The sequence below is a fragment of the Lissotriton vulgaris genome, chromosome 3_1, assembly GCF_964263255.1.
Source record: "Lissotriton vulgaris chromosome 3_1, aLisVul1.2, whole genome shotgun sequence".
NCBI classification, from domain to species: domain Eukaryota; kingdom Metazoa; phylum Chordata; class Amphibia; order Caudata; family Salamandridae; genus Lissotriton; species Lissotriton vulgaris.
This window is the reverse complement of record NC_141689.1, coordinates 4,956,330-4,981,015: the sequence shown is the minus strand read 5'-3', so window position 1 is coordinate 4,981,015 and position 24,686 is coordinate 4,956,330. Positions and strand designations below refer to the sequence as shown.

Genomic DNA, 24,686 nt, shown 5'->3' with positions numbered 1-24,686 from the left:
ACCAGCCGGCGTCGACCCTGAAGGCCCCTGCGGCGCCGGGGCCGGAGCCGTCGGCGGCGCGGGGCCGGAGCACCCGACGGCGTCGAGGCAGGAGCACCCGAACCGCTAGGGCCTTCGGACGGGACCACAGGGCCCGAAGGCGCCGTAGGCCCCGTCGGAGGAGACAGTGCCCTCATGGCCATGAGGAACGCCTCCATCTCCTCGGGCGACGCGCCATGCCCAGGGACCGCGGGGTATGGAGCAGGCCGCGTCGGCGACTCACGCGGAGCCGCGGGGTGGGGCCACCCGAACCCCCGGCCGCATCGCGCAAGCGTCGGGGGGAGTCGGGGGTACGATGAAGACGCCCCGACTTCTTGTGCTTCCTACCTGAGGAACCAGAGGAATGGTGACGACTCCCGGAGCGCTCGTGACGGCTCCGCGACCGCTCCCTCGATCGCTCCCTTGACCTCCGGCCGGACCGGGACCGCTCTCGACGCGGGGCCGACACCCGGAGCTCGAGCAGCTTGCGGGACCGCCTAGCTTTATTCGTCAAGGCCCGGCAATCAACGCAGGCGTCCACGTCGTGGTCGGGCCCAGGCACCGGAGGCAGAGTCGGTGATGGTCCGTGACCGACATCGTGCGGTCAGTCGTCACAGTTCTTAAAACCAGGCATCCTACCGGCACCGTAAGAAGTATATCAAAAGATTCAAAAACCTTGGTCGAAAGACTGGAGTACTGCTCTTCGGATCTGCGCTAACTGGCGCGGAAAAAAGAAGAACTGACGTCAGCGCGTGGAGGCGGCGTCTATATACTCCAGCGACGTTATCACGGCGCGCGACGCCAACGACGGACGCGGAGCCGCAGGGGACGCCTGCAGACGATGCCTACCGACGCGCAGGGGTACTGCTAGGCAAAAGTTTCCGGATCCAGACTGACGCCTGGGGATATTCTAAGGTAAGGAATCTAATACTAACCTGTTTCTTTCAGATCTTTGGAACACTTACCTAGAACAGCCCCCTTTTTAGGTCTCGCCTATTAATCCCACAAGGGATAATAGGCGAGAGTATAGAGGCCAAACCAAGGTCTGAAACCATTGTGGATTTCGGTCAGTTCGTGTGGTGCACTCGTGCTGAAAGCACGTCCACATCAAAGCCATCAGCCTCCCTCCCACAGGCATCTGTCACTTCCCCAGCGTGCGCAGTGCGCGCTCGGCCTTACTTCTCCTCCCCCCTAATTACATCCCTGCTTTCACTTTCACGGCGAGGGGCCGTGAGCTTCACTTCAAAGGGGCCGCCAATGCTTGTTTTTTGTGTGGCATCTTGAATGTTCCATTATTATCGTCCCTCTTCTATATTTGTAGTGGGGTTTTCTTGTACTTACTTATAGTTGCTGCTTTTGTATATATATATGTTAAAACTGCATTTTTTTTGTTTTGTTAATACATTGAACGCACTTACAGTCTTAGCGATATTGTCAGGAGTTGTAGTATTGCAATATCATGTACTGCAGTGGGGGCTAGCCTTAATAAAAAGTCTGTGGATGGGATATTCGACATGTGGTCCTTTTAAAATGCTACGTAGTTAGGAGTTAATATTTGAGCGTTGGTGCGGTGCTGACAAACATTGCACAGCGTTATACAAGCGTGCTGGTTTTTGGGGACTTTACAATTTGCCACGCTGTTCACAAGGTATTAAGCTTCTTTTAAATGGCAGAACGGGTCAATTCTCAAAGGTGACTGCCTGTCTAGGTGCAGTGTTAAAAAATAGTGTATTAAGTCTATTATCACACTACTACACCGTGCCACTCTGCTTTACCGTCGCCATCATTGTTATTACATCACAACATCGTGCCCCTCTGCTGTATCCCCGCCATTACTGCTATCACAGTAGGACCCCCTGCAAATTCGCACTAATGTTTAATTGTATCAGATAGACTTTATTCTAATTTACACAAACAAACTGATGTGAGGGACAAACTATATATGCATTGCTTTCGTTGTTGTTGCTTTGCTATTCACACATGTAATGCTTTTTTGTCCTTACAATACTTTTTAATACAGTATTTTAGGCCGATGCAAACCAGTTTACTTTATTATACCTTCACAAGATGTATTTGTGGTTTGTATCTATTTAGCAGTTTCGTATACTTTGTTTAGACGCACTTTGTTTACCTTGCACGCACAATATTTTGACCTGCTTATTCATAACATTTCATTTCGTTCCTGCACAAAACATGTTAGTTAGCATATAAGTACTAGCTTTTACAGTGCATCATTTGAATAATGCTGCACAGTATAGCTTATACTACATATGCATTTAAATATTTATTTATAAATATGCTAAATACAGATAATTAGTATGTGCATGTCTTGTGCCTTATTATTTCAAAACAGTAACATTGAGCTGTACTCTCACCGTTACTGCTATCCTAGTATCACATTGTGCCCCTCTGCTGAATCCTTGTCATCACTGCTATCGCAACACTACACTGTGCCTTCCACCCTTCCTTTGATCTCCGCCGCCGCCCCGCCACGCAATGCCGCTCCGCTCCCCTGCCCCCGCCACGCAATGCCGCTCCCCTGCCCCCACCACGCAATGCCGAGTGCTTGTAGTTAATTTGGTCTCCCTGTCTCTATCTGGAGTTGTAACAAACGTAGTTAAATTACCCAAAGCAGGATGCCTGGTAATGCAAAATCCTTATACGTTTCTTACATGTGGGTCCGGCCTAAACCAATGCGGGGTAGCCCATAGGCGTGGCAGCTCAGAGTACATTAAAGTGGCGCTTTTTAAATTAAAGCTGCCAGCGTCTGTGCCCGTTTAGCCTTCTTTATTTTAAATGCACGGGATGACTTGCGATATCTACACAAAGCAGGCACAGCTTTTTACCGCTAATATGAATACATGCTGCCTGCTTACTGTGCGTTATTTATACACGCAGCAACATCGCTGAGGCCCTCCACGCATGCACCCTTCACAACTTGTGTTACTGCGGGCAAAGTCCCTCACCCTATTAGGGGTGCCCACGCAACATATCCTGCCTGGAGTTTCAATCTATTTGCTGCCTGGACTTCCTGCCCACAGCTATCGGATTCCATGAGCCCCAGCCAGCAGTGCAGATGGCTCCTAGCCGCCCTCTTTTCCTGCCCCTCCCCTGTCTGCACATCCTTGCCTGCTTCTGCGGGGCAAACCCTCCACAAATCGGTATACAACTGCCCTTCATGCTTCCAAATTGCAATATCTTGCTGCAATGTCAGCCCTGCCCCTGGAGGCATTTATTACCTATTGTTCCCAACCTCTCCCTTGTGATCACGACCATTCTTCCCCGAAAGCCTCCTACAAAAATCCCTGTGCACCAAGAACTTCCGCTGCAATTATTCCAGCATGTGGCTGATATGTTATTTTATCCACAGAACGCAAGCCTCCCAGGACCGGCGGGGTTTTCATCTGCCACTTGCCCTTATTCGGAGTGTTATGTACTGTCTTTGCGCACTTTAAGGGCACAGGCAGCACGACTGTATCTCACCTCGCCACTCTTCTTGGTTAACTTGTGAACACACTCATAAACACGGGGTAGCATCCAATGTTACACAGCATGTGGTTAGCTGGCGGCATGTCGCGTTAATTAGCTTCTTGCTTTCCTGTTTTGTTGTGAAGGCATGAGCGGCCGTCTCACTGGCGCCATGTTCCAAAGCCCCTTTTTGCCACTGATACTCAGCTAATATTGCAAGGAGTGGTAAATACAAACTACATAGGCTTACAGTGAAATTGTTTAAGCATTTATAAATTGCCACATAACTCAGCGACAACATTTGCAGATACTTGCACAATATCTTTCTTGATTTTGCACTTCGTCCGCCCAGAACGGATTTCCGAATACAGTTATGCTTAATCTCACTGTGTTGCGCAATGTCCGGAATCATTCTGTCAGCGCTTCACACAGTACACTGCCCCTTCGGTCTGTGAAAAGATCCAGGGTGGTGGTGAAACCAAGGATGGTGAATTTATGGGTCAATCTGAAGTAGATTGAAATTCCAAGATGGCCGCCGCTATTGCCGCGGTGGAAGATGAGGGACGTTCTAGTTTTCTGTTGAGTTGAGGAGCGGGCGCGCAGAGCACTGCGCACTTCAAAATAGATTTTGCCGTGAGTGGCAGTCATTCAAGGTGCACACGTATGTTTTGAGATTCCAGTTTGAGACTTATGGGTGTAGATAGAAACACCGTTTCTGAAGAATTAGCAGTTGGACAAACGAACAATTAAAGAGTGCTTCTTAGTCTTAGACTACTACTAGTTCGAGTCTTTCGACTTAGTCATTGGGAATAGACTGTCTAGGAGTATTCCTGTCGGCAAGAAGAAGCGTTCAGTCAGAGTATCCTGAGGAGAGTTCCTGAAGAGTGACATTATTGCTGAATAGTCGAGAACATTCCCTGTGAAAGAGAAGCCTCAGCTTTTCGGTTCCTTCAGTTCAGTGAGTGAAGGTGAGGCAGTTGGAAGTTTCGGCATCGGACATTCAAGCGCCTGAGGATTAAGTAAGACATTTCAAACCCTTATTGTGCAAGCTTCCAAGTACTCCTCACCAGAAATTCCCCATTGTGCTATCCTTTTCTTTCCTTCCTCTTTTCCCTTCCTTGTTCCTTTTTGCGCGCATCAACAAGAGTACTAAGACTATCTACAAGACTTTGTGAACAGTATCTACCTGCAAGAGACTTTACCAATGAAGAAGGTAGAGTAGTTTACCTGAGTTTAGTATAAGGAATTATTCGCAATTTAAGTTTACTTAATGAGGTGTTTTCCTTTTCCAGAAATATCAATTCCTTCATGGTAACTACTCACAACCACATACAAAGAGGGGCAAGGCTCTAAAGACAGCTGGTAGGATTAATTGGAAATTCGAACTGTTATCCAGGAATTGTAGTTTGGAGTTGTTGCATTGTCTTTCTCCTTTTTCTCTGTGCATTAGGAACCCAAGTGCAGTCCTGAAATCCAATCGAATTTAGAAGGACTAGTGGGTGCCAGCTGTAGTTGGAGTGTCTCTCTTTTCTGTCCACTTCCCCTTTCCCTGTCTCTGGTGCAGTTGCTTGTTAAGCGGCGTCACTGGGAAAAGGGCATTGGGAGCAAGCATCGGTTCTACCTCTGCGAAGAATCTGGGACCTGACACGCGAGAAAAGTAAGTACATTAGCGGCTCCCACCATCTTCCAAAGCGCTCTTGTGTTACAAATACTCAGGATATTGCAAGGGGTTATAAGCTACTGCTAACAAACTTGTGTGGCAACAGCGTGTACCAAATAAAAACATACGCAGGCTTGTAGTGAAATTGTGTTACTGTACATGGATTTTGTCTGCATTATGTTTGGAAATCTTGCGGTTATTTATTTGCTAAAAGTATTCTTTTTGCGGTGCCTGTCGTCAATATATGTTATAGCTTCATTCAACTCTATCCCTAACATCCCTAATATCGCAGTACTATACCGTACTCCTTTTCTGTATTCTCACTATCATTACTATCACATTATTACACCGTGCCCCTCTGCTCTACTGTCACCGTCGCTGCTATTACATCACAACGCCTTGCCCCTCAGCTGCATTTTTAGCATTACTGCTATCACAGTAGGACTTCGTGCAAATTCACTCTGCTACTGTTCATCAATTGTGGTCTTTACAGCTTTCAATAGTACGCATGTAATATGTTAAAGCTTCATTTTGTGTACTTACTAATACATTCAGCACATTTCCAGTGTTGTCGGTATTGCTACTGCTTTGGGTGTCTCTCAAACTGCACTGTGATTCAAGGCGCGCCTTCTCTGTGCATTGAGAACATCAACAAACTCTGCAGCTGTCCGCACAATATCTATCTCTCTCCTGCACATCGTCCCCGCGGAGACCACCGCCCACTAGGGTTCCCCCCATCTTCCAAAGCCCCTTTTTGCCAGAGATACTCAGCTCATATTGCAAAGAATGATGTAAAAGGTACAGCTAACAGACTCGTTTGGCAATAGTGTGAATCAAATAAAAACTGCAGAAATGTATTGTGAAATTGTGTAAATGCTTATATATTCATGTTGTATCATGTTTAGAAATATTGCTCTACCCTCGCAGTAGCTGCTATCGCACTACCACAATGGGCCCTGTGCTGCATCTTTGCCGTCACTAATATCACAGAACAACACTGTGCTCATTCGCTCAATGTCTGCCATCACTGCTAATATTGCAACACCATGCTCTACTGCTTCATCTCCACCATCACTGCTATCAAAGTACAATACCGTGCCCCTCCGCTGTATTCTTGCTATTACTATTATCACACCACAAAACACCATGCTCCTCTCTATCCCCGCCATCACTGTACTCGCACTACAACACTGTAGCACTTCGCTATATCCTTAACATTAGTACTATCACAAAACAAAACACTGTGCCCTCTGCAGTATCTCCGTCATTGCTGCTATCACCCTACCACATCGTGCTCCTTAGCTGTATCCTCGCCAGTACTATTATCACATAACAAAACACTGTGCTCCTCTGCTCTATCCCCGCTATCGATGTTATCATATAGCACCACCTTGCCCCTTAACTCTATCCATCACATTACTGCTATTATATTACAAGATTAGGCCCCTTGGCTCTATCCCCACAATAACTGTGATTACACTGCAACAACGTACCCCTCTGCTGTATCTGTACTGCAGTGGGGGCTAGCCTTAATAAAAGGCCTGTGATGGGATATTAGACAAGTGGTCCTTTTAAAATGCTACGGGGTATCTATCTATCTATCTATCTATCTATCTATCTATCTATCTATGTCTGTCTGTCTATCTATCCGTCGCCGCAGCACCACTATCTGTCGCCGCAGCATCACTATGTTGCCACAGCATCACTATCTGTCGCCACAGCATCACTATCTGTCGCCACAGAATCACTATCTGTCGCCACAGCATCACTATCTGTCGCCACAGCATCACTATCTGTCGCCACAGCATCACTATTTGCAACCATTCAACAACAACTGGTTCAAATATGTTCTCTCAATGTTTCAAGCTTTATTACAAGTGTCACAAAAAGATGTTAATATTTCACTTCTGTTCTTGGATTTTCGTCACAATAAAATACACTGAATATAATCCTCACAAAAGTTATTTACAAAAGTTTAAGCTATTGCCATTATAAATTCCAATAACTTTTATTTAAGTATTAAAAGAAATTAAAAGCCATTGTTATTTGTAATATCAAAACATCTAAGTCACGTAAATACAACACATATTGCAGTACAAATGCTATAGGTGTCTCATTTGTGAAAGTTATAACTATTGGCATTGTAAATGACAAAGTTATTTATTTCGCTATTTTCAAAACCAACACATAAATAACAAATTTGTCATTTACAATATCAATAGCTCAAACTTTCCTAATGCGAGACCTATTACAATGCAAATGCTTGTTTAACAGAGGAACAATGGTGGGAGCACCGTGGACGAGGACGCCCCTGGGGAAGATCCAGGGGGATGAGAGAATCAACTTGGAGCAGGGGAGGGGCAGGGAGAGGCAGACCCAGGAAATCCACACATTTCCAACAGGACAACTGCGGGGACATACAGACCAGACAACAGCACTACAGGTGGTAACACATACACAAGAAAACCCGGTAGTCAATCTATCTAACTACATCCTGAACCAGACGAACAACAAATCCTAGAGAAAGCCCTTTCTTTAGCCCCAACTGCGATGCCCAATAGCTTCTGCCTCAAGGTAGAACTACACCAAATCTTTAGAAAAATCAGGCTCAAACATTGTTTCCATAAAATGCCAGCCCAACCTACCTTCTCTGGGAGTGGGTTCAGATTCCCCTCTAAATGTAACCCCTACACACACGATGGCACATAAAATCCTGGCCTATGAGCAGGTAGTCACACGTGATTTCAACCAAGTTTTGGCGCATCGGAAATATGTGAACTACAATACCACCGAACCAGAACGTTTGGCCCTAGAATCCCTAAAAAGTAACATGGACATAGTCATCAAACCCGCCGATAAAGGCGAAGCCATAGTCATACAGAACACCGAAGACTACAAACATGAGATTCTGTCACAGCTAAGCATGGAGGGCCACTACTGTAAACTGAGGAGAGATGAGTGAGACTATCAAACAAACTACCCTCAATGGTCTTGAAAGTGGTTTCCTGAATAAACATGAATATGAATACCTCAACAATAACCACCCCAGAACGCCTACCATATACACTCCGCCCAAAATACCGGACTTCTTTTTTGACTGCTCTTGGTCTTCGTGGTTGCAGTTTGTCAGTACACTCTTCAAGTTTTCTCTTGTACTTTTTCAAGGTATTCGTCTCTGATTGAAACAAAATCAAGACACAAATTAATTTGATAAGAAAAGAAAATATAGAAGCAGCAGACATACCAACTTGTAATTCATAAAGCTGTGCTCTCTACGCGTGCTTCACAGAGAAAGTTATGTTGAACAAGTTACTTACCCCAGACAATGATCTTTCTGGTGAATGCTTTACCTACCTGCGGATTACTCACTTCTTGAATGTCCCAAGGTGCCAGACAAAATGCAAAAACTTTCCAACAGCTTTCCCACACCATTAGGTGGAGTTCGGCTCCATTCCGGCCTCAGACACATACCAGGACATGACATCCTTGGACCCATATAGCGCCACAATAGTGCCCTGACGCCAGTTCCTCATTCTTTTGTTTAGAGCCCGTACAGGTAGACACAGCCTGCAGTATTTTGATCAGTGGCTATGCCGTTTAACCATGTAACCTAAAACCTTATGTATGTGATGGCTGGGCGACCATTTCTCAGAAAGGGGAGAGGTGAGAAACGAGTTGGGGAGATTGGTGAGGAATTTGCAGGCAAGGATACAATGCTTACCTCTAATCCTATGCCTCTTCCAGGGGAATCCTCATCAAAGTCATAAGCACTAAATATTCCAGCCCACTTGCAGGGCCCCCGGTTGGTGGCTCACAGCACCTTTGTCGTGCTCAAGGTGCTGTGGGGCACCAAAATGCCTTGATGCTGCTCTTGTGTCTGGATCGAATAAAACTTTATCATCAACTGTACAAGAGTGCTGTGGCATTCTTGACTGAAAGGAAGCCGTTTCTTTGGATTACACTGTCAGCGTGCGGCGTAGCGCTGAACATGAGCACAGCCGACGAAATGACAGCATGAGGGTAACACGTCGAAACCAGGAGAATACATTCACACACACTGGCCACAACGAGAGGAAAAGTTCTGGGCGCCATTTTGTGATGCAGGACACTGGTCCAGTGGAGGGGGTGGGGAGAAGCACTCTGCCTCCAGGATTGTTGAGGCCTACCATAGGAGTGACTTATAGGTGTATATGTGTATATATAGGTAGATATAGGGATACTATATCTAAGTAAGGGGTGATTACACCACCTTACCCAGACTATATGAACAGACCTGTGGTGTCAGTTTGGAGGATCAGCCAGGGGTGGCATAATACATGCTACAGCCTCTGGTAGGCCTTGGATGCACCTATGCTCTGGGTACCTATGGTACACTATACGGGGGCTCACAAAGGTGATCCAATACCCAATCTGGTATGTACCTAAAGTACATGGTTACAATTTAGAGAGAGAACAGCTAGGCTGTGGTCCTGATTAGAAGGGCCACAGCCAGTCTAAAGTCTAAAAACTAGAAAAGCACTGCAAAAGGGGGGGTGACCATAGGAAGCAGACCCTACTCTCCTACATATGATCTGCGGGACTCGCAGCGATATCATTACTTACGTCTCATACACGCATTGCGTTCCTGTATCCGTGGTGGCTACCCGATGCCGGAATATTCCCCTATGGAGGATCGACTACTTCTTGATCCCATCATGGACACGTCCACGATCTATCGCAAGTTAATAAACAACATTGCCGATCCCTTGGTGTCACTAAAGGCGACTTGGGAGCGGGACTTGGGCCCCTTGGACGAAGACGAGTGGCAGGACGCCCTGCAGAGTCCACGAGAAATTGCAATCCGGGTCCAGTTCCGGCTGGTGCCGCTCAAAATACTACACCGGGTTTACTACCACCGTACTCTACTGTACACCTGGGATGGGTGCCAGTCTACTTTGTGCATGCAGGTGGTTGGGGGGGGGAAGGGTCCTTCTACCACATACTATGGGAGTGCCCAGAGATTGTCCCCATTTGGACCAAGGACACAGACATAATGGCGGAGGTGGTGGGCTCTCCGGTCCCGTGGGAGCCCAGATTGCTACTTTTAATGATTAAGGGGCCTACTGATTGGACAAGATATGGGCTGGCCATGGCGGCGGGAGTGGCAAAAAGGAATATTGCCAGGGCCAGGGGGGCGACAGCTCCTTTACAGTGGGACCAATGGGAGCGGGACCTTGATTGGTGCCTGAGGGCAGAAGAGACCATTTACAAAAGTAGGGAGTGCCCCAAAAAATGGAAGAAAATCTGGGGACTTGGAGAAGATGCAGTGGATTTGGAGGAGGTCTGGGATGAGAGGGTTTTTTTTTTATTTATTTTTTTATAATATTTTTATTTATTTCATGTCCGTAGATAGTTATACAAAAAAATAAATCATGCACAAAGAAAGAAAAACATACAAATCCAGCATGGCAAAAGCGAGATATTGTGAACATTTTTTGAGGAAACAGTCGATAGTCATAAAGAAAAAGAAAATCAGATCTAGTTTGAGATAGGAGCCCAGAGTTTTCGACCAAATATCTTCTTTTTTTTAAACCCTTCACTTTATACACAGCGTTCTCAAGTTGATGTATAGATAATTATCTTGAATGCCAATGATGGAAAGCTGGAGGATCAGAATCTAGCCAGCGGGAGGTTATACAGGATCGATATACCGACATACAGATTAATAAGAAACCACCTTCTACACTCGTTCTTATACCAATTTGATCTGTCTGAATTCCAAGAATGACTAATTCAGCGGACAATTCAATTTGAACCCCCAAGCTGTCATTCAAAAAAAATTGTACATCCATAATAAATTTAAGTCATTTGGGGCAAGTAAAAAACATATTGGTTGAGTCTGCAGCAATATAACTACATCGATTACACTTAGCCCCGCTTTTTGATTTCCATTTAGCTAACTTGGTAGGGGTATAATACAAATCAAAAGGAATATGCTACTTACCAGTATACATCTGTTCTTGGCATAGAGGGCTGCAGAGTGGTACATTATGAATAGATCGCCATCTGGTGTTGGGCTCGGATGATTGCACTTGTTTTTCTCTTGGAGAGTCTTTTGTAGCTTGGTGACTCCTCCTTTGGTTGCTAGTGCGCATGGGCATCGGCTCCATCCTTAGATTGTTTTGCCATAGTAGGGTTAGATGGAGTAGTATAGAATACAGGTAGAAATGCCCATGTAAGTGTATCTAAATAAGATATTGTTGGAACAGACACAGGTTTCCGGGGAGGCTGGGAGGGCATGTACCACTCTGCAGCCCTCTATGCCAAGAACAGATGCATACTGGTAAGTAGCATATTCCGTTCGAGGCATATGGGCTGCAGATGGTACATTATGAATAGACTATACAGCAGTTCTCTCCCTAGCGGTGGTCGCCTGTGTCTGTTGCAACAGTCTGAAATAAAGTCTTTAGTACAGCTTGCCCCACTCTAGCTTGTTGTGTTGTGTGCACATCTACACAATAGTGCTTTGTGAAGGTGTGCGGTGTAACCCAGGTAGCTGCTTTGCATATGTCATCTAGTGGAATGTTTCCCAAGAATGCCATAGATGCTCCTAGTTTACGTGTAGAGTGAGCTCTAGGAGGAACAGTTAATGTCCTCTTTGCTTTTAAGTAGCATATTTGTATACATTTTACAATCCATCTGGCAATGCCTGCTTTAGAGATGGGATTGCCCTTATGTGTAGGAGAAAACGCAACAAATAGCTGTTTTGTCTTTCTGAAAGTTTGTGTTCTTTCTATATAATACAATATTGCCCTTCTGACATCCAATGTATGTAGGGCCCTTTCCGCTACTGTCTGTGGATTTGGAAAGAAGACCGGTAGTTCCACTAACTGATTGATGTGGAATGCTGAAATTACTTTAGGCAAGAATTTTGGGTTTGTTCTAAGAACCACTTTGTTTTGGTGTAACTGCATGAATGGTTCTTGAATTGTAAACGCTTGCAACTCACTTACTCTTCTGAGTGAAGTGATAGCTATGAGAAAGGCCACCTTCCATGTGAGGAATTGTATTTCACACCTATGCATAGGTTCAAAGGGTGGTCCCATTAGTCTGGTAAGCACTATGTTGAGATTCCAGACTGGGGAAGGTGGCAGTCTTGGTGGAATGACTCTTTTGAGTCCTTCCATGAAAGCTTTAATTGCTGGTACTTTAAACAGGGAAAGATGTTGTCTGTTTTGTAGGTACGCCGCTATAGCTGCGAGATGAACTCTGATAGAGGTATATGCTAAGTTACATTGCTGGAAGTGTAGTAAATAGCAAATAATCTGTTTAGTGGATGCGTCCAGAGGGTTGATGTGATTACTGTTACAGTGTACAGCAAACCTTTTCCATTTTGCTGCATAGCATGCTCTGGTGGTAGGACGTCTTGCTTGTTTAATGATTTCCATACATTCTGGAGGTAAATCTAAGTATCCAAACTATGACCTCAGGAGCCAGATCGCTAGGTTCAATTGTTTGGGATCTGGGTGCATTATTTCTCCATGGTTCTGTGTAAGGTGCATGGGTAATAATCTTAGCTTTTGATGTGGCACCTGTGATAGTTGTAGTAGCGTGGTGAACCACGGCTGTCTTGCCCACGTGGGTGCTACTAGTATCATTGTCATTGAGTGCTGTTGCAGTTTCCGAACCACTAATGGAATTAGTGGGAGAGGGGGAAAAGCGTAAGCAAATTTGTTGGACCAATTTATCCATAGTGCATTGCCCTGGGACCGGTGGTGTGGGTACCTGGATGCGAAGTTTTGGCATTTTGCGTTCTGATGATTGGCAAACAGATCTATCTCTGGTTGCCCCCATCTTTGGAAGAATGGCTGCAGTATCTGGTTGTGCAGCTCCCATTCGTGTACTTGTTCTGACTCTCTGCTTAGGATGTCTGCTATCTGATTTTGAACTCCTGGTAGGTGTTCTGCTAACAGATAGATCTTTTGAGGAATGGCCTATCTCCAAATGTCCTGTGCTAGTTTGGATAGTTGGAGAGAGTGTGTCCCCCCCTGTTTTTGAATGTAATACATTGCAGTCATGTTGTCTGTTCTGATCAGGACTGCCTTGTTGGTTGTTTGCATTTGGAAAGCTTTCAATGCTAGAAATACTGCTAGTAGTTCCAAGTAGTTGATGTGCAGTTTCTTTTGCTGCACACTCCACTTCCCCTGCACTGTGTGTACTTGTCCATATGCGCTCCCCATCCGGAGAGTGATGCGTCTGCTGTCAGTATCAGTTGTGGAATCGGTTCTAGGAACGACCGTCCCTTGGAAATGTTTGTTGTGTTCCACCACTTCAGAGAGCGATGCGTACGGTCGTCTACCAACACCAGATCTGTAATCTGACCTTGAGCCTGATTCCACTGTGTCGCTAGACACTCCTGTAGTGGACATATCTGTAGTCTGGCATGTGGTATTAGTAGTATGCAGGAGGACATCATGCCTAACAGCTGCATAAACACTCGTACTGGTAGTGAGTGTTGTGGTTGAAATCTTTGTATCAACGTGACCATTGTTTGTATCCTGATTGGATTGGGGTATGCTTTGGCTCTTTGTGTCTATAGTAGCCCCCAGGTATTGTTGAATATTGCTTGGTTGTAAGTGGGATTTCTTGTAGTTCACTGTAAACCCTAGGTGGTGCAGTAATTGAATGGTCTTCTGTGTGTTGTGAAGGCATTCTTCTTGTGACTTGGCCTTTATTAACCAATCGTCCAAGTAAGGGAAGACATGTATTTGTTGTCTTCTTAGGTGTGCTGCCACCACAGCTAGGCATTTTGTGAACACTCTTGGTGCCGTTGTGACCCCGAACGGAAGGACTTTGAATTGATAATGTTGTCCTCCCACTACAAACCTTAGGTATTTTCTGTGGGCTTTGTGAATTGGGATGTGAAAGTAAGCGTCTTTTAGATCCAGTGTAGAAAGAAAGTCCCCTTTCTTCAGTAAAGGAAGTACTTGTTGGAGCGTGACCATGTGGAAATGTTCCGAATTTATGTATGCATTGAGAGGTCTGAGGTCCAAGATTGGTCTTAGAGACCCGTCCTTTTTGGGGATTAGGAAGTATAGAGAGTATACTCCCGTCCCTTGTTGATGTTTTGGAACCTTCTCTATGGCATGCTTTTGTAGTAGTGATAGTACTTCTTCTTTTAACAATGTCAGATGGTCTTGACTCATTGGACGCTGTTTGGGGGGGATGTTTGGTGGGGTAGCTGTGAGTTCTAGGCAATAACCATGTTGGATAATTTGTCTCACCCACTTGTCTGATGTGATGTTTTCCCAGACAGGTAGGAACTGTGCTAGACGTCCCCCGACCGGTGTTATGTGGTCTGGGGGGAAGTTGTATTAAGTCACTGTTTTGGGGTTGGGGAGTTGCGGTTGTTATTATTTCCGCGACCTCTACCCTTGTTGTTGTTACCTCTGTAACTGCCTCTTGAATTACCTCTGGGTGATGTTGGTGTAAAAGAGGTAGATTGCTGACTTGTTCCTGTACTTTTTGAGCCCCCTCTATAGGTGGATCTACGAAAGGAACCCCTTTGTGTTGGCTGTTGTAATGCTCCCATTGACTTAGCCGTTTCTGTGTCCTTTTTCATCTTTTCTAAAGTCTCATCTGTGCCTGAGCCGAAAAGTGTCTTCTGATCAAAAGGTTGGTTCAATAAAGATGTTTGTACTTCTTGTTTGAACCCTGAGACTCTAAGCCATGCATGTCTTCTTATCATGATACTGGTGTTGATGGATCTTGCTGCAGTGTCTGCTGCGTCCAGGGCGCATTTAATGGAAGTGTTAGTTATTATCTTCCCTTCCTGTATAAGCTGATTTGCCCTTTTCTTTTTTTTTTTGAAAACCTTTATTGTGCAGTATCAGCAAACAGTTACGGGCCTACAACCACCTGGCCGGCCTCGGCTACGATATGTAGCACATTAGCAAATGTACGGTAACTCAGTAGCACAACGATAAAAACAGCAAGCATGTCAAGGTACACTATAACCAGAGCGACCACTGAGAGACAGGAGGAATTAAGGTTCATTTTTAAAATTTATAGAATATGAAGGATCAAATGCCGCACAGTCTAGCAGTGAGCACAGAGTGGGCAATGCGTACAACAGAGCAGTTAAGCAGCAAACATTTTTAGGACACCAGTGCTAAAGACTATCAAAAGGTTAAGCGTAAACCGTACAAGCAACACAACAGTCATCGCCCATCCCAGGTACGTAAGACAACCCTAGTAGCTCCCACAGGACCGCAAGAAGCGGAGAACAACGAGAGGCACCCCACTAACCCAGCATATCAATCCAAAGGAAATGAGAGAAAAGAAAGAAAAGAAAACACAAGAGAAAGAAGAAGAAGAAAAAGGCCCATAGTAACTAAGGGAAAACAAAACAAGAACCCCAACCCCCGACCCCCCACCCTGCACCCCTGCAGAGGCTACGGCCTACCCCCCCTAGCAGCGTGCCTGTCGCCCTCAAAACGAGTACCCGAAATTTAGAGAGAAAGACGTAGTCAGGAAAAGGCCATAGAGTAAAGAGTAGACAAACCCAAGAGCCCCACCCCTCCAACCCCCCACCCTGCACGTCGAAGAGGCTATGGCCCCCCCCCCAACTAACGTGCCCGTCGCTCCAGAAATACCCCAATGAAAGAGAAGAAACGGGGGAAAGTCACTAAAACCAGACCCCTGCCCTCCCCCCCACTCACACCAAGTAGCTCAGGCTTGATCACAAATAGACCAACAAATCGACAAGCAGTGGTGGCGTCGAAGTACAGATCAGAAGAGCGTCCTCATCACAATAGTTGACCGGGCATCCGTCCTTCAATATATGGAAGAAGAATTCACCCCTGGCCCATTTTGACCCTTCCATCAATACATGGTCACTGGTAGTTAGCAATGCAGTACAACCTCAGACGATCAGAGTAACCAGGCAAACAAGGCAGAACCAACTCCGTGGGAGACCCCAGCATCAAGGGGCCGAAAAGACAGCCCTTCCAGACATATAGGCGCAATGGCAAGGTTTCGGGCCAACCTCCCAAATCGCGACACAATAAAAGCAACGTGGGTTGGATGGGCAAAGGGACAGTTCCATGGAGGCAATCCGCCTGCTTTGCAGTTTCAGGCCCCAATGCCGCACTCACGCGGTCGGTCGACTCTGACCCGTCCCCAACACTAGGCAGGGCCTCCCGCGGAACCACCTGTAGGTACATAGCAGTTTCATCCGGTGCCAGTGGAGAACCACTAGCAGCAGCACTCTCTCTTGGATCGTCAAAGCTCTCATCCATCGGTGGGGTAAGAATGGCATCCAGTCTCCGTCCAAGTTCCCTGACTCCTCCCACCCAAGCAAGATGGAGGGAGCCCAGAGCAACAATGAGGTCCCGAACCGTGGGTTCCATCGTGCATGGCCGGCACAAACTCTCTTGCACTCAATGTAGTTTCTTCCCCAACCGGCGCCAGAAGCCCACACAGTTTCACCTAGCCAAAGAGCTAGTAAGAGAGCCACCAAACAGACCGTCACCACACTAAGCTGCTACGAGCGATCCGCCATTTCCACATTGGCCGTAAGCAGGTCACTCAGTCTGTGGGCGCCTTATAAAAGCACGGGCAGTGGTCACGCTGTGCTGCTTGAGGTCATATTATCAGGGACAGACCCGCCAACCGCATGCGAGACTGCCGACCTTCATGTCACTGAAGTCCGCGAAAGAAGCACAGGTCTGCCCCAAGTCCACGAGTGCTTGCAGCGTTGCACCCGATCTAAAATAGCGACCCCGCCCATCCAGCCGGCCCACATAAGCAGCCTCAAGAACAAATAAACAGTCTTACTAGCCGGCGGTGTGGAATCTCCAGAGCCTGCGTCCGTATCCGGGGCAGCGCTCGTTAACTGTCTGAGCAGTTCCGATGCCGCCTCCCGCAGTTCCGAGCCATGGGCGTCTTGGCCTGCAGAGCCGCGTCCTCGAGTGACATCCGCAGCCGGCATCAACCTCCGGCCCCTCGGCCAGCAGTCGGACTCAGTCACGGTCCAGGCGAAAAGGATCAAAAGGGAGGGTTGCCGGTCACGTCCAAACTCCAGAGTTGCAGCCAGCTAATCTCCAATTCTTCCGACGCCGCATTAGGTCGGCCCCGAGCTTGTGCAAGCAGGGGAAGGCAGGATAATGACAGGATTCATGCCGTGGCGAGCGGAGCTCGCAAACTAAGCGGCCATCTCGCTTCGCGCTCGGCCACGCCCCCGATCTGCCCTTTTCTGATGTTCTTTAGGGAGATGTGTGATGAGCTTTTCTAACTCATCGTAGTGCGCCCTATCATAGCGTGCAAGTAGCGCTTGTGTGTTGGCTATGCGCCAGCTGTTTGCCGCTTCTGATGCTACTCTTTTTCCTGATGCATCTATTAATTTTGACTCTTTATCAGGTGGAGGGGCTTCTCCCGTAGATAATGAGTTTGCTCTTTTGCGAGCGTTGGAAACCACAAGCGAGTCCAGAGGTACCTGACCCTTGATAAATATTGGGTCCTTTGGAGCTGCCTTATATTTTCTATCAATTCTTGGGTTTAACACCCTAGCCCTCACTGGGTCTTTAAATATGTCTGTTGTGTGATTGAGAAGACCCTTCAGCATAGGTAGAGTACCTGATGTTCTTTGTGCAGTAGGTAGTGTCTCTAATAGGAAATCCTCTACCTGAGGTTCTGTATGTAGATCTACCTTATGATATTTTGCTGCCCTATTAATGAGCTGTACAAAACCTGTGTTATCATCAGGTGGTGAAGGTCTTGAGGGATATAACTGTGGGTCGTTGTCCTCATCTGACCCTGCGTCATAATGCTCCCATGGGTCTTCCTCATCTGGGATAGATTCATCGTCCCCATGAGGTTCCCCCTCCCGTGTCACTGTCTACATCTGTGTGAGGTGTAGATGGTCTTGGTGTAGAAGGTAGAGGAATAGTTGGCATAGTGTGAGGAATAGGAGAAGAGGGTGTGACCCTAGGTCGAGGAGAAGTAGGAGGAGTTGTATTTGTCCCCATTGTTCTCTTTTTAGAAGGAATAGCTTTGTCCTCTAGCTGTTCATTCTTCCTCTTCTTCGTCACCACTTTGCCAGTTTGTGGATCGATAAACAAAATCTTTAGTTTCGGATCTGTTTGTTGCTCCTGTGTCGGTACCGAAGCTTTTGGTTCCGAAAGGTGCTTTTGCTTATGATCGTCAATGTTCGGTGTCTTCGGCACCGAGGATTTGCTCGAGTCCGATTTTTTCGGTGCCAAGTGAGTCTTCGACGTCGAAGCATGTTTCGGTTTCGACATGGAATGTTTCGATCCCGAGCTTTCTCTTGCGTGAAGCTTCGGTGTCGAAATCGATGTCGACCGTTTCTCGGATCCGACATGGTGGGAGGCCGAGAGTTTCGGTTTCAGTTTCGTTGCCGGGCCCGAAGGCGGGGGAAACTTTTTTCAGCGGTTTGACCGGGCTCGAAGGCGGGGTCGTTACCGCACGGGGTCGGTTTTTTGGTAAGGGGACGTCGTCACTCACGGTTTGTTGAACGTCGAGTTCTTCGACCTCCGACTCGTCCCCTTCCGACCCCGACTGTTCTTCATGATCCTCTTCTTCTTCGAGGTTCTGGTCTTCGAACAGCTCCGGGATCGCCTCCGACTGCATTCTGGAAACCTCATGTCTTCGAGCTCGACGGTTTCTAATCGTCGACTTGTAAGAAAATGCTGCGCAGGCTTCGCAGTCCCTGGATTCGTGTTCAGGCGACAGGCAGAGGTTGCACACCTCGTGTAGGTCCTTGTGTGGGAACTTAGCACCACACGTTGGACATTTCTTAAATGGAGTCCTTTCCATGGACTCCGGGCTTGACCACGTCGAGAAGGCCTCCTGTTCGTCGACGTAGATCAAAGTTTTTCTTTGATGTTGGAATCGAAATGCGTCGGAATGGAAATGAAATAGCGTTCGATAACAATACCGTCGAATTGGAAAGGGAATACGCGGCGAAAAGTCACTTCTTTCCGAAGTCGATCTGGAGCGCTTCAATCCTCATCCGAACCCGATGGCGGAAAAAAAACAATCTAAGGATGGAGCCGATGCCCATGCGCACTAGCAACCAAAGGAGGAGTCACCAAGCTACAAAAGACTCTCCAAGAGAAAAACAAGTGCAATCATCCGAGCCCAACACCAGATGGCGATCTATTCATAATGTACCATCTGCAGCCCATATGCCTCGAACATAGACATATAATGTTGGCTTTTAAAGGTTCCATTAAGTAAAATACTAATTGACAATTCAATTGGTCTAGACAGATCAACTTCCTCCTTTTCTAATTTGCTTTGCCATTTATCTGCATATACACAAAAAATCATCTTGCAGCCTAGTTACCATCGTCTGATATATTAAGCCAGTTCTACTTCCCTTTCTGCTGCATTCTAATATATCAATTTTATTCATCAAAATCGGACTTAAAAAACCCTTAGACTACAGAAAAATTCTAATTTGAAGATATTTAAAAAAATCCATTCTAGAGAAATTATATTTTTTCTGTAAAGAAGAATAGGAAACAAATTGATTATCCTGATACAAGTCTCCTAATATGCACACACCAGCAGCGTTCCATCTCATCATTACTGGGTCTCTAAAAATCTCAGGTAGAATCTGGTTATTCAATAAAGGCATATAATAATTCAAGCCAAGACAGCAATTAAATCTTTTTTTAAACTGCTTCCAAATGTGAAAAGCAGTTATCATAATTTTAAATTTAGTTTTTTTTATAATAACTGGGCTCTATTATTCTCACCAAACATTGTCGCACTTCCTTCCCCAAAACCATTTCATAAATTGACGGCGTGATTGATTCATCCAAAGTGACATCTTGAAAAATTAAGATGTCCATATATCTTAATAGAACTGCCCAATAATATAACCGAAAATTCGGTATCCCCCAGCCTCCCTTGATTCTAGGAAGAGTACACCATTTCAGCGCTCTCCTAGATCTCCGGTAGCACCAGAGAAACCTGGAGGTCATTCTATCTGTTTTACAAAAAAAATCAGAGGAAAACAACAAGGGTATCGTACGAAACAAATACAAAAAATTTGGAATTATTAACATTTTTAACACGTTAGTGCGACCATACAGAGATAAGTGTGAATTATTTAATCTCTCCAGTATTCTATTAGCTGAATCTAATATAGGGTCAGTATTAAGCCGTACAATGTCATTTATTTTGGCAGATATTGTTATACCAGGATAAGAAGCTTCAGCAGAGAACACCAAGCCGCCCGGTTGACCCTCTGCCGAGTGAATCAGCTGCGTTTTTGCGACATTCAATTTGTATCCGGAGATCTCGCCGAATTCCTGAGCCCGTTCTATTATTTTAGGTAACGCTAATTTAATATCAGAGGTGACAACAGCGACGTCGTCAGCATATGCAAAAACTTTGTATTCTACTTGATGAATTTTCACGGGAGCTTTTTTTCCTAAACAATTTAAATAAGGCTAAATATAAAGTGCGAACAGCAAGGGGGAACAAGGACAACCTTGCCTCGTCCCCCTTGTTATTGGCAGAAAATCAGAGACCTCACCGGCAACACAAATTACAGCTTTAGGGTGGCTATATAATGCCCGTGTTGCATTTATATATTCAATAGGAAAGCCCTACCATACCAGCACTGACCACAGGAACCCCCAGTCGACCCTGTCGAATGCTTTTTCCGCATCCAACAGGGCGACCCCGACCGGGGATCCCGTGGCCTGTGCACAATCTAATAAAGCAATAATCCTTTTCACGTGATCAGTTGTGTCCCTTTTCTTGATAAATCCGTGCTGTATTTTTGAGACCTACTGACAATGTTTAAGAAAAGTGTTACCCACGTTGGTGTGGGAGCACTTAGTGTTTTTTAAAATACCCCTCACACACCAAAAGGCACCTTGGTGTCATGCTTCATCATAGGGGTCTTCGCACCCCTCTAGCGGGATGCGGCGTGCTACGACCTACGACTACGCGGGAGCACTTATAGTAATGACTATGTGTGGTGCGTGTGGTGCAAGTGATAGGGATATTTATGTGAGTGGTGGGATTTTCACTTTTTGTTACTTACACAAAAACTTTTTTGTTACAAACTAGTGAAACTTGAGTAAGGTGGGGAAGTTGTGCCCCTGTCCTGAAATAGGAGCACATGCTCCGAAACATGTCGACGCACACATGAGGTACTGCCCATTAACACGACAGATCAAACCTCGTACTTCACTTCTTTTAATAGTACCAGCCCGGGGTTGTGAATAAAGTTTTTTCCAATACACCCACGAGCCAGGTATCTTTTTAACTCTTCACTGAATCCCACCACTCACATAAATATCTCTATCACTTGCACCACACGCACCACACATAGTCATTACTATAAGTGCTCCCGCGTAGTCGTAGGTCGTAGCACGCCGCATCCCGCTAGAGGGGTGCGAAGACCCCTATGATGAAGCATGACACCAAGGGGCCTTTTGGTGAGTGAGGGGTATTTTAAAAAACACTAAGTGCTCCCACACCACCGTGGGTAACACTTTTCTTAAACACTATCAGTAGGATTCCCCTTGTTTATGTAACTAAGCCTGTGGAGCAAGAATCCTACATCTTTACTCTACCTCCCTTTTTTGTTAATTTGTATTTTTGAGACCAGCATGGGCATAAGATCATTTAATTTATTAGCCAAGATCTTAGAAAAGATCTTGCTATCTGAGGTAATGAGAGAAATTGGTCTATATGACCCTAGCTCAGTGCCCACCTTTCCTTTTTTATTAAAACTAACTATAGTGGCCAGGGACCAAGAGTCAGGAGAATAACCCAGAAAAGCCTGACTATACACTTTGAGTAGTTCCGGTTTTAACATATTACGAAAAGTCCGATAAAATTCCAGCGGTATGTTATCTGGTCCCATTGCTTTCCCGGGGGCAAGACCTAGGATAGCCACTTCAATCTCTTCCCATGAAATAGGGGCCGCTAATAAGGTTTTGTGTATTTCCCAAAAACTTCGTATTATCTAGCTTTTCCAGATATTCTAAGCAATGTTTTACTACACCGCTACCATCATTCGGCTCATTGTATAATACCTGATCAAAATACCGAAACGCCTTTAGAACCCCAGCTTTAGATTCCTGAATTACCCCATTTAAATCAATAATTTTTATAATATCGTTAGAAGCCGCCTTCTGTCTAAGCCTTTGTGCTAACATTCTGCCCGTTTGCTCATTTAACTCATAACATTCTGTCTTAAATTGCCTATACCTAGACGCTATCTGATCGGCTATATGGGAATAAGCTGCAGCACGTTTAATGGTTAGATCACGTTGAGCCTCTTCAATACCCTGACCGGATTTAAGATTTACAGCCAGCTTTATCTCTGCCCTCATCACTATGTGATGATGTTCTGAACTGTGGGCTATTAAATGTTAGGTCCCTGCCGAAACACTGCACAGAAATCCAACTTCTGATTGACACTCACAAACTTGACATTCTGTTCTGTTCATGAAAGAAACTTGGGCGCGTCCAGACTGCTTGGTCGATCCTGGATTTGCTTGCCCTTTCGGGTTTAAATTTCTCCACTCCCCTAGGCCTACTGGTAGAGGCGGGGTGTGGGAGTCATTTTCAGAGCCTCTTGCAGCATTAAAGTCCTTACTCTTGACCCTACTTTGGGCACCGAGATATTAGGGCTTTCAATCCAGACCCACGCCGGAACTATAGTCACAGGGATAATTTGCTATCGCCCACCAGGGGCGTTCAGCCTTCATCAGCAACAAGCGCTAATCACCACCGTGACTAATATCGCTTTATCTCACCAGAAGTTGTTTATACTCGGTGATTTTAATCTTTGGCAATACGGCACCCTTGACTCAGCTCTCAGGAACCTACTTTCAACCTGTGACAGTTTTGGTCTCTCTCATCTGGCCTCCAAGGCCACCCACAAAGCGGGTCATCTACTTGATCTGATCTTTGCGGTACCAGACTTGGTGGTAATGGGAGAAACCCTTCTGATGGACTGAACTGATCACTCACTGGTTAAATTCTTTCTTCACAAGACGACTGGCCCCCACAAGGCCCCGGTGCTGACCAAGGAAATTAAATGCAGAGATTGGGGGGCTCTCTCACGCTTACACCCCTCTGGCGAAGTGTTCCATTTGCAACAGCCTTTCGATGTGAACAAAAGCACAGTCGAAAATTATAACTCCCTTGTCACTAGTATCTCAACGGTGGTCGACATCCACGCCCCTCTTAACAAGCACTGGCGTTGCCAATAGGTCTCGCAGTAGGAAAGTTTGAGCTATTGGTTGTGTAAATGACAAAGCCCTTTATGTATTCAAAATGATAACAACAGTGAAAGGCATTGTTATTTGCCATTGTAATAGTTCCACCTGTCGTACTGCGAGATCTATTGGCAACGTGAGTGTTTTTCGTGTGTGAGTGGCGTTGTGTGTGTGAGTGGCGTTGCGTGTGTGAGTGGCGTTGCGTGTGTGTGTGGCGTTGCGTGTGTGAGTGGCGTTGCGTGTGTGAGTGGGGTTGCGTGTGTGAGTGGCGTTGCCTGTGTGAGAGGTGTTGCCTGTGTGTGAGGCGTTGGCTGTGTGATTTGTGTTGCCTGTGTGAGTGGCGTTGCCTGTGTAAGTGGCGTTGGCTGTGTGAGTGTGGTTGGCAGTGTGAGTGGCGTTGCATGTGTGAGTGGCGTTGCATGTGGCAGTGGCGTTGCATGTGTGCGTAGTTGAGTGGCGTTGCATGTGTGAGTGGCGTTGCATGTGTGAGTGTCGTTGCGTAGTTGAGTGGCGTTGCGTAGTTGAGTGGCATTGCGTAGTTGAGTGGCGTTGCGTAGGTGTGTCCCGTTTGTACAGAGGACACATGGGTTAGCTACACAGAAAATCACAGACACACGCATTTGCAGCAGGCACTATAACCTAATGAGCTATATGCATATTTAACAGACACAAAAGAACAGCGCGGGTCAGGTAGCGCACCCTTCCTAGCCACGGGCTCACAGTCACGTTAGAGGAAAAAACAAACTAGGTTAAAGTGTCCCTAAGCATTACACAGTCACAGCTGCACGGGGAAAGGCGGATAGCGAGTTATCTTAAAATAATCTCACTGTATGTAATCTCTGTAGCACCCCTCCTCCCCCATTTCTCACATGTAAGTTACTATTTTACATTTAAAATAACATTGTTTATGGATGTTGCGTAAATCAAACATATTCTCTGCAAAATGTCTGTAATCGAAAGTCCCACATCTATTGACAGCATAAAACTAACCACTGAATTTATCACAAACGGTAAATATTTCAGCAAACAGTTCTAACCCAGAATCAGATGCGGCTGACATCTGCAAAAGGTTTTAAGGCAAACGGATGGAAGGGTGATATACACACCCCCCTCATCCCCTCCCCCCCCCACACTTCTAAAGAGCACGCAAGGAATTCTTAGAGCGGAAGAAAAGTAACCTATAAAAGCTGTGCTTATCTTGACAAAGCACATTTGTCAAAGGCTCTGTGAAAACTGGCACAAGCATAAGTAATAAGGCCCCAGCAACAACGTAGGTTGTTTATGGG

At 45.9% G+C, this 24,686-nt stretch overlaps 1 protein-coding gene across 8 annotated transcripts in view; it reads right to left on the bottom strand.

Annotated features, from left to right (window-relative positions):
• LOC147725801 (uncharacterized) overlaps window positions 1-24,686 on the bottom strand; it is a 626,472-nt gene that overhangs the window by 397,997 nt on the left and 203,789 nt on the right. For 7 of the 8 annotated variants that reach the window (XM_086959971.1, XM_086959973.1, XM_086959977.1 and 4 more), the window contains one exon: window positions 8,205-8,321. The exons of the other annotated variant lie outside the window; for it this stretch is intronic. In XM_086959971.1, the coding sequence (XP_086816097.1) occupies window positions 8,205-8,321 (117 nt within the window). The remainder of the gene's footprint in view (window positions 1-8,204; window positions 8,322-24,686) is intronic. 8 annotated transcript variants of the gene reach the window in all.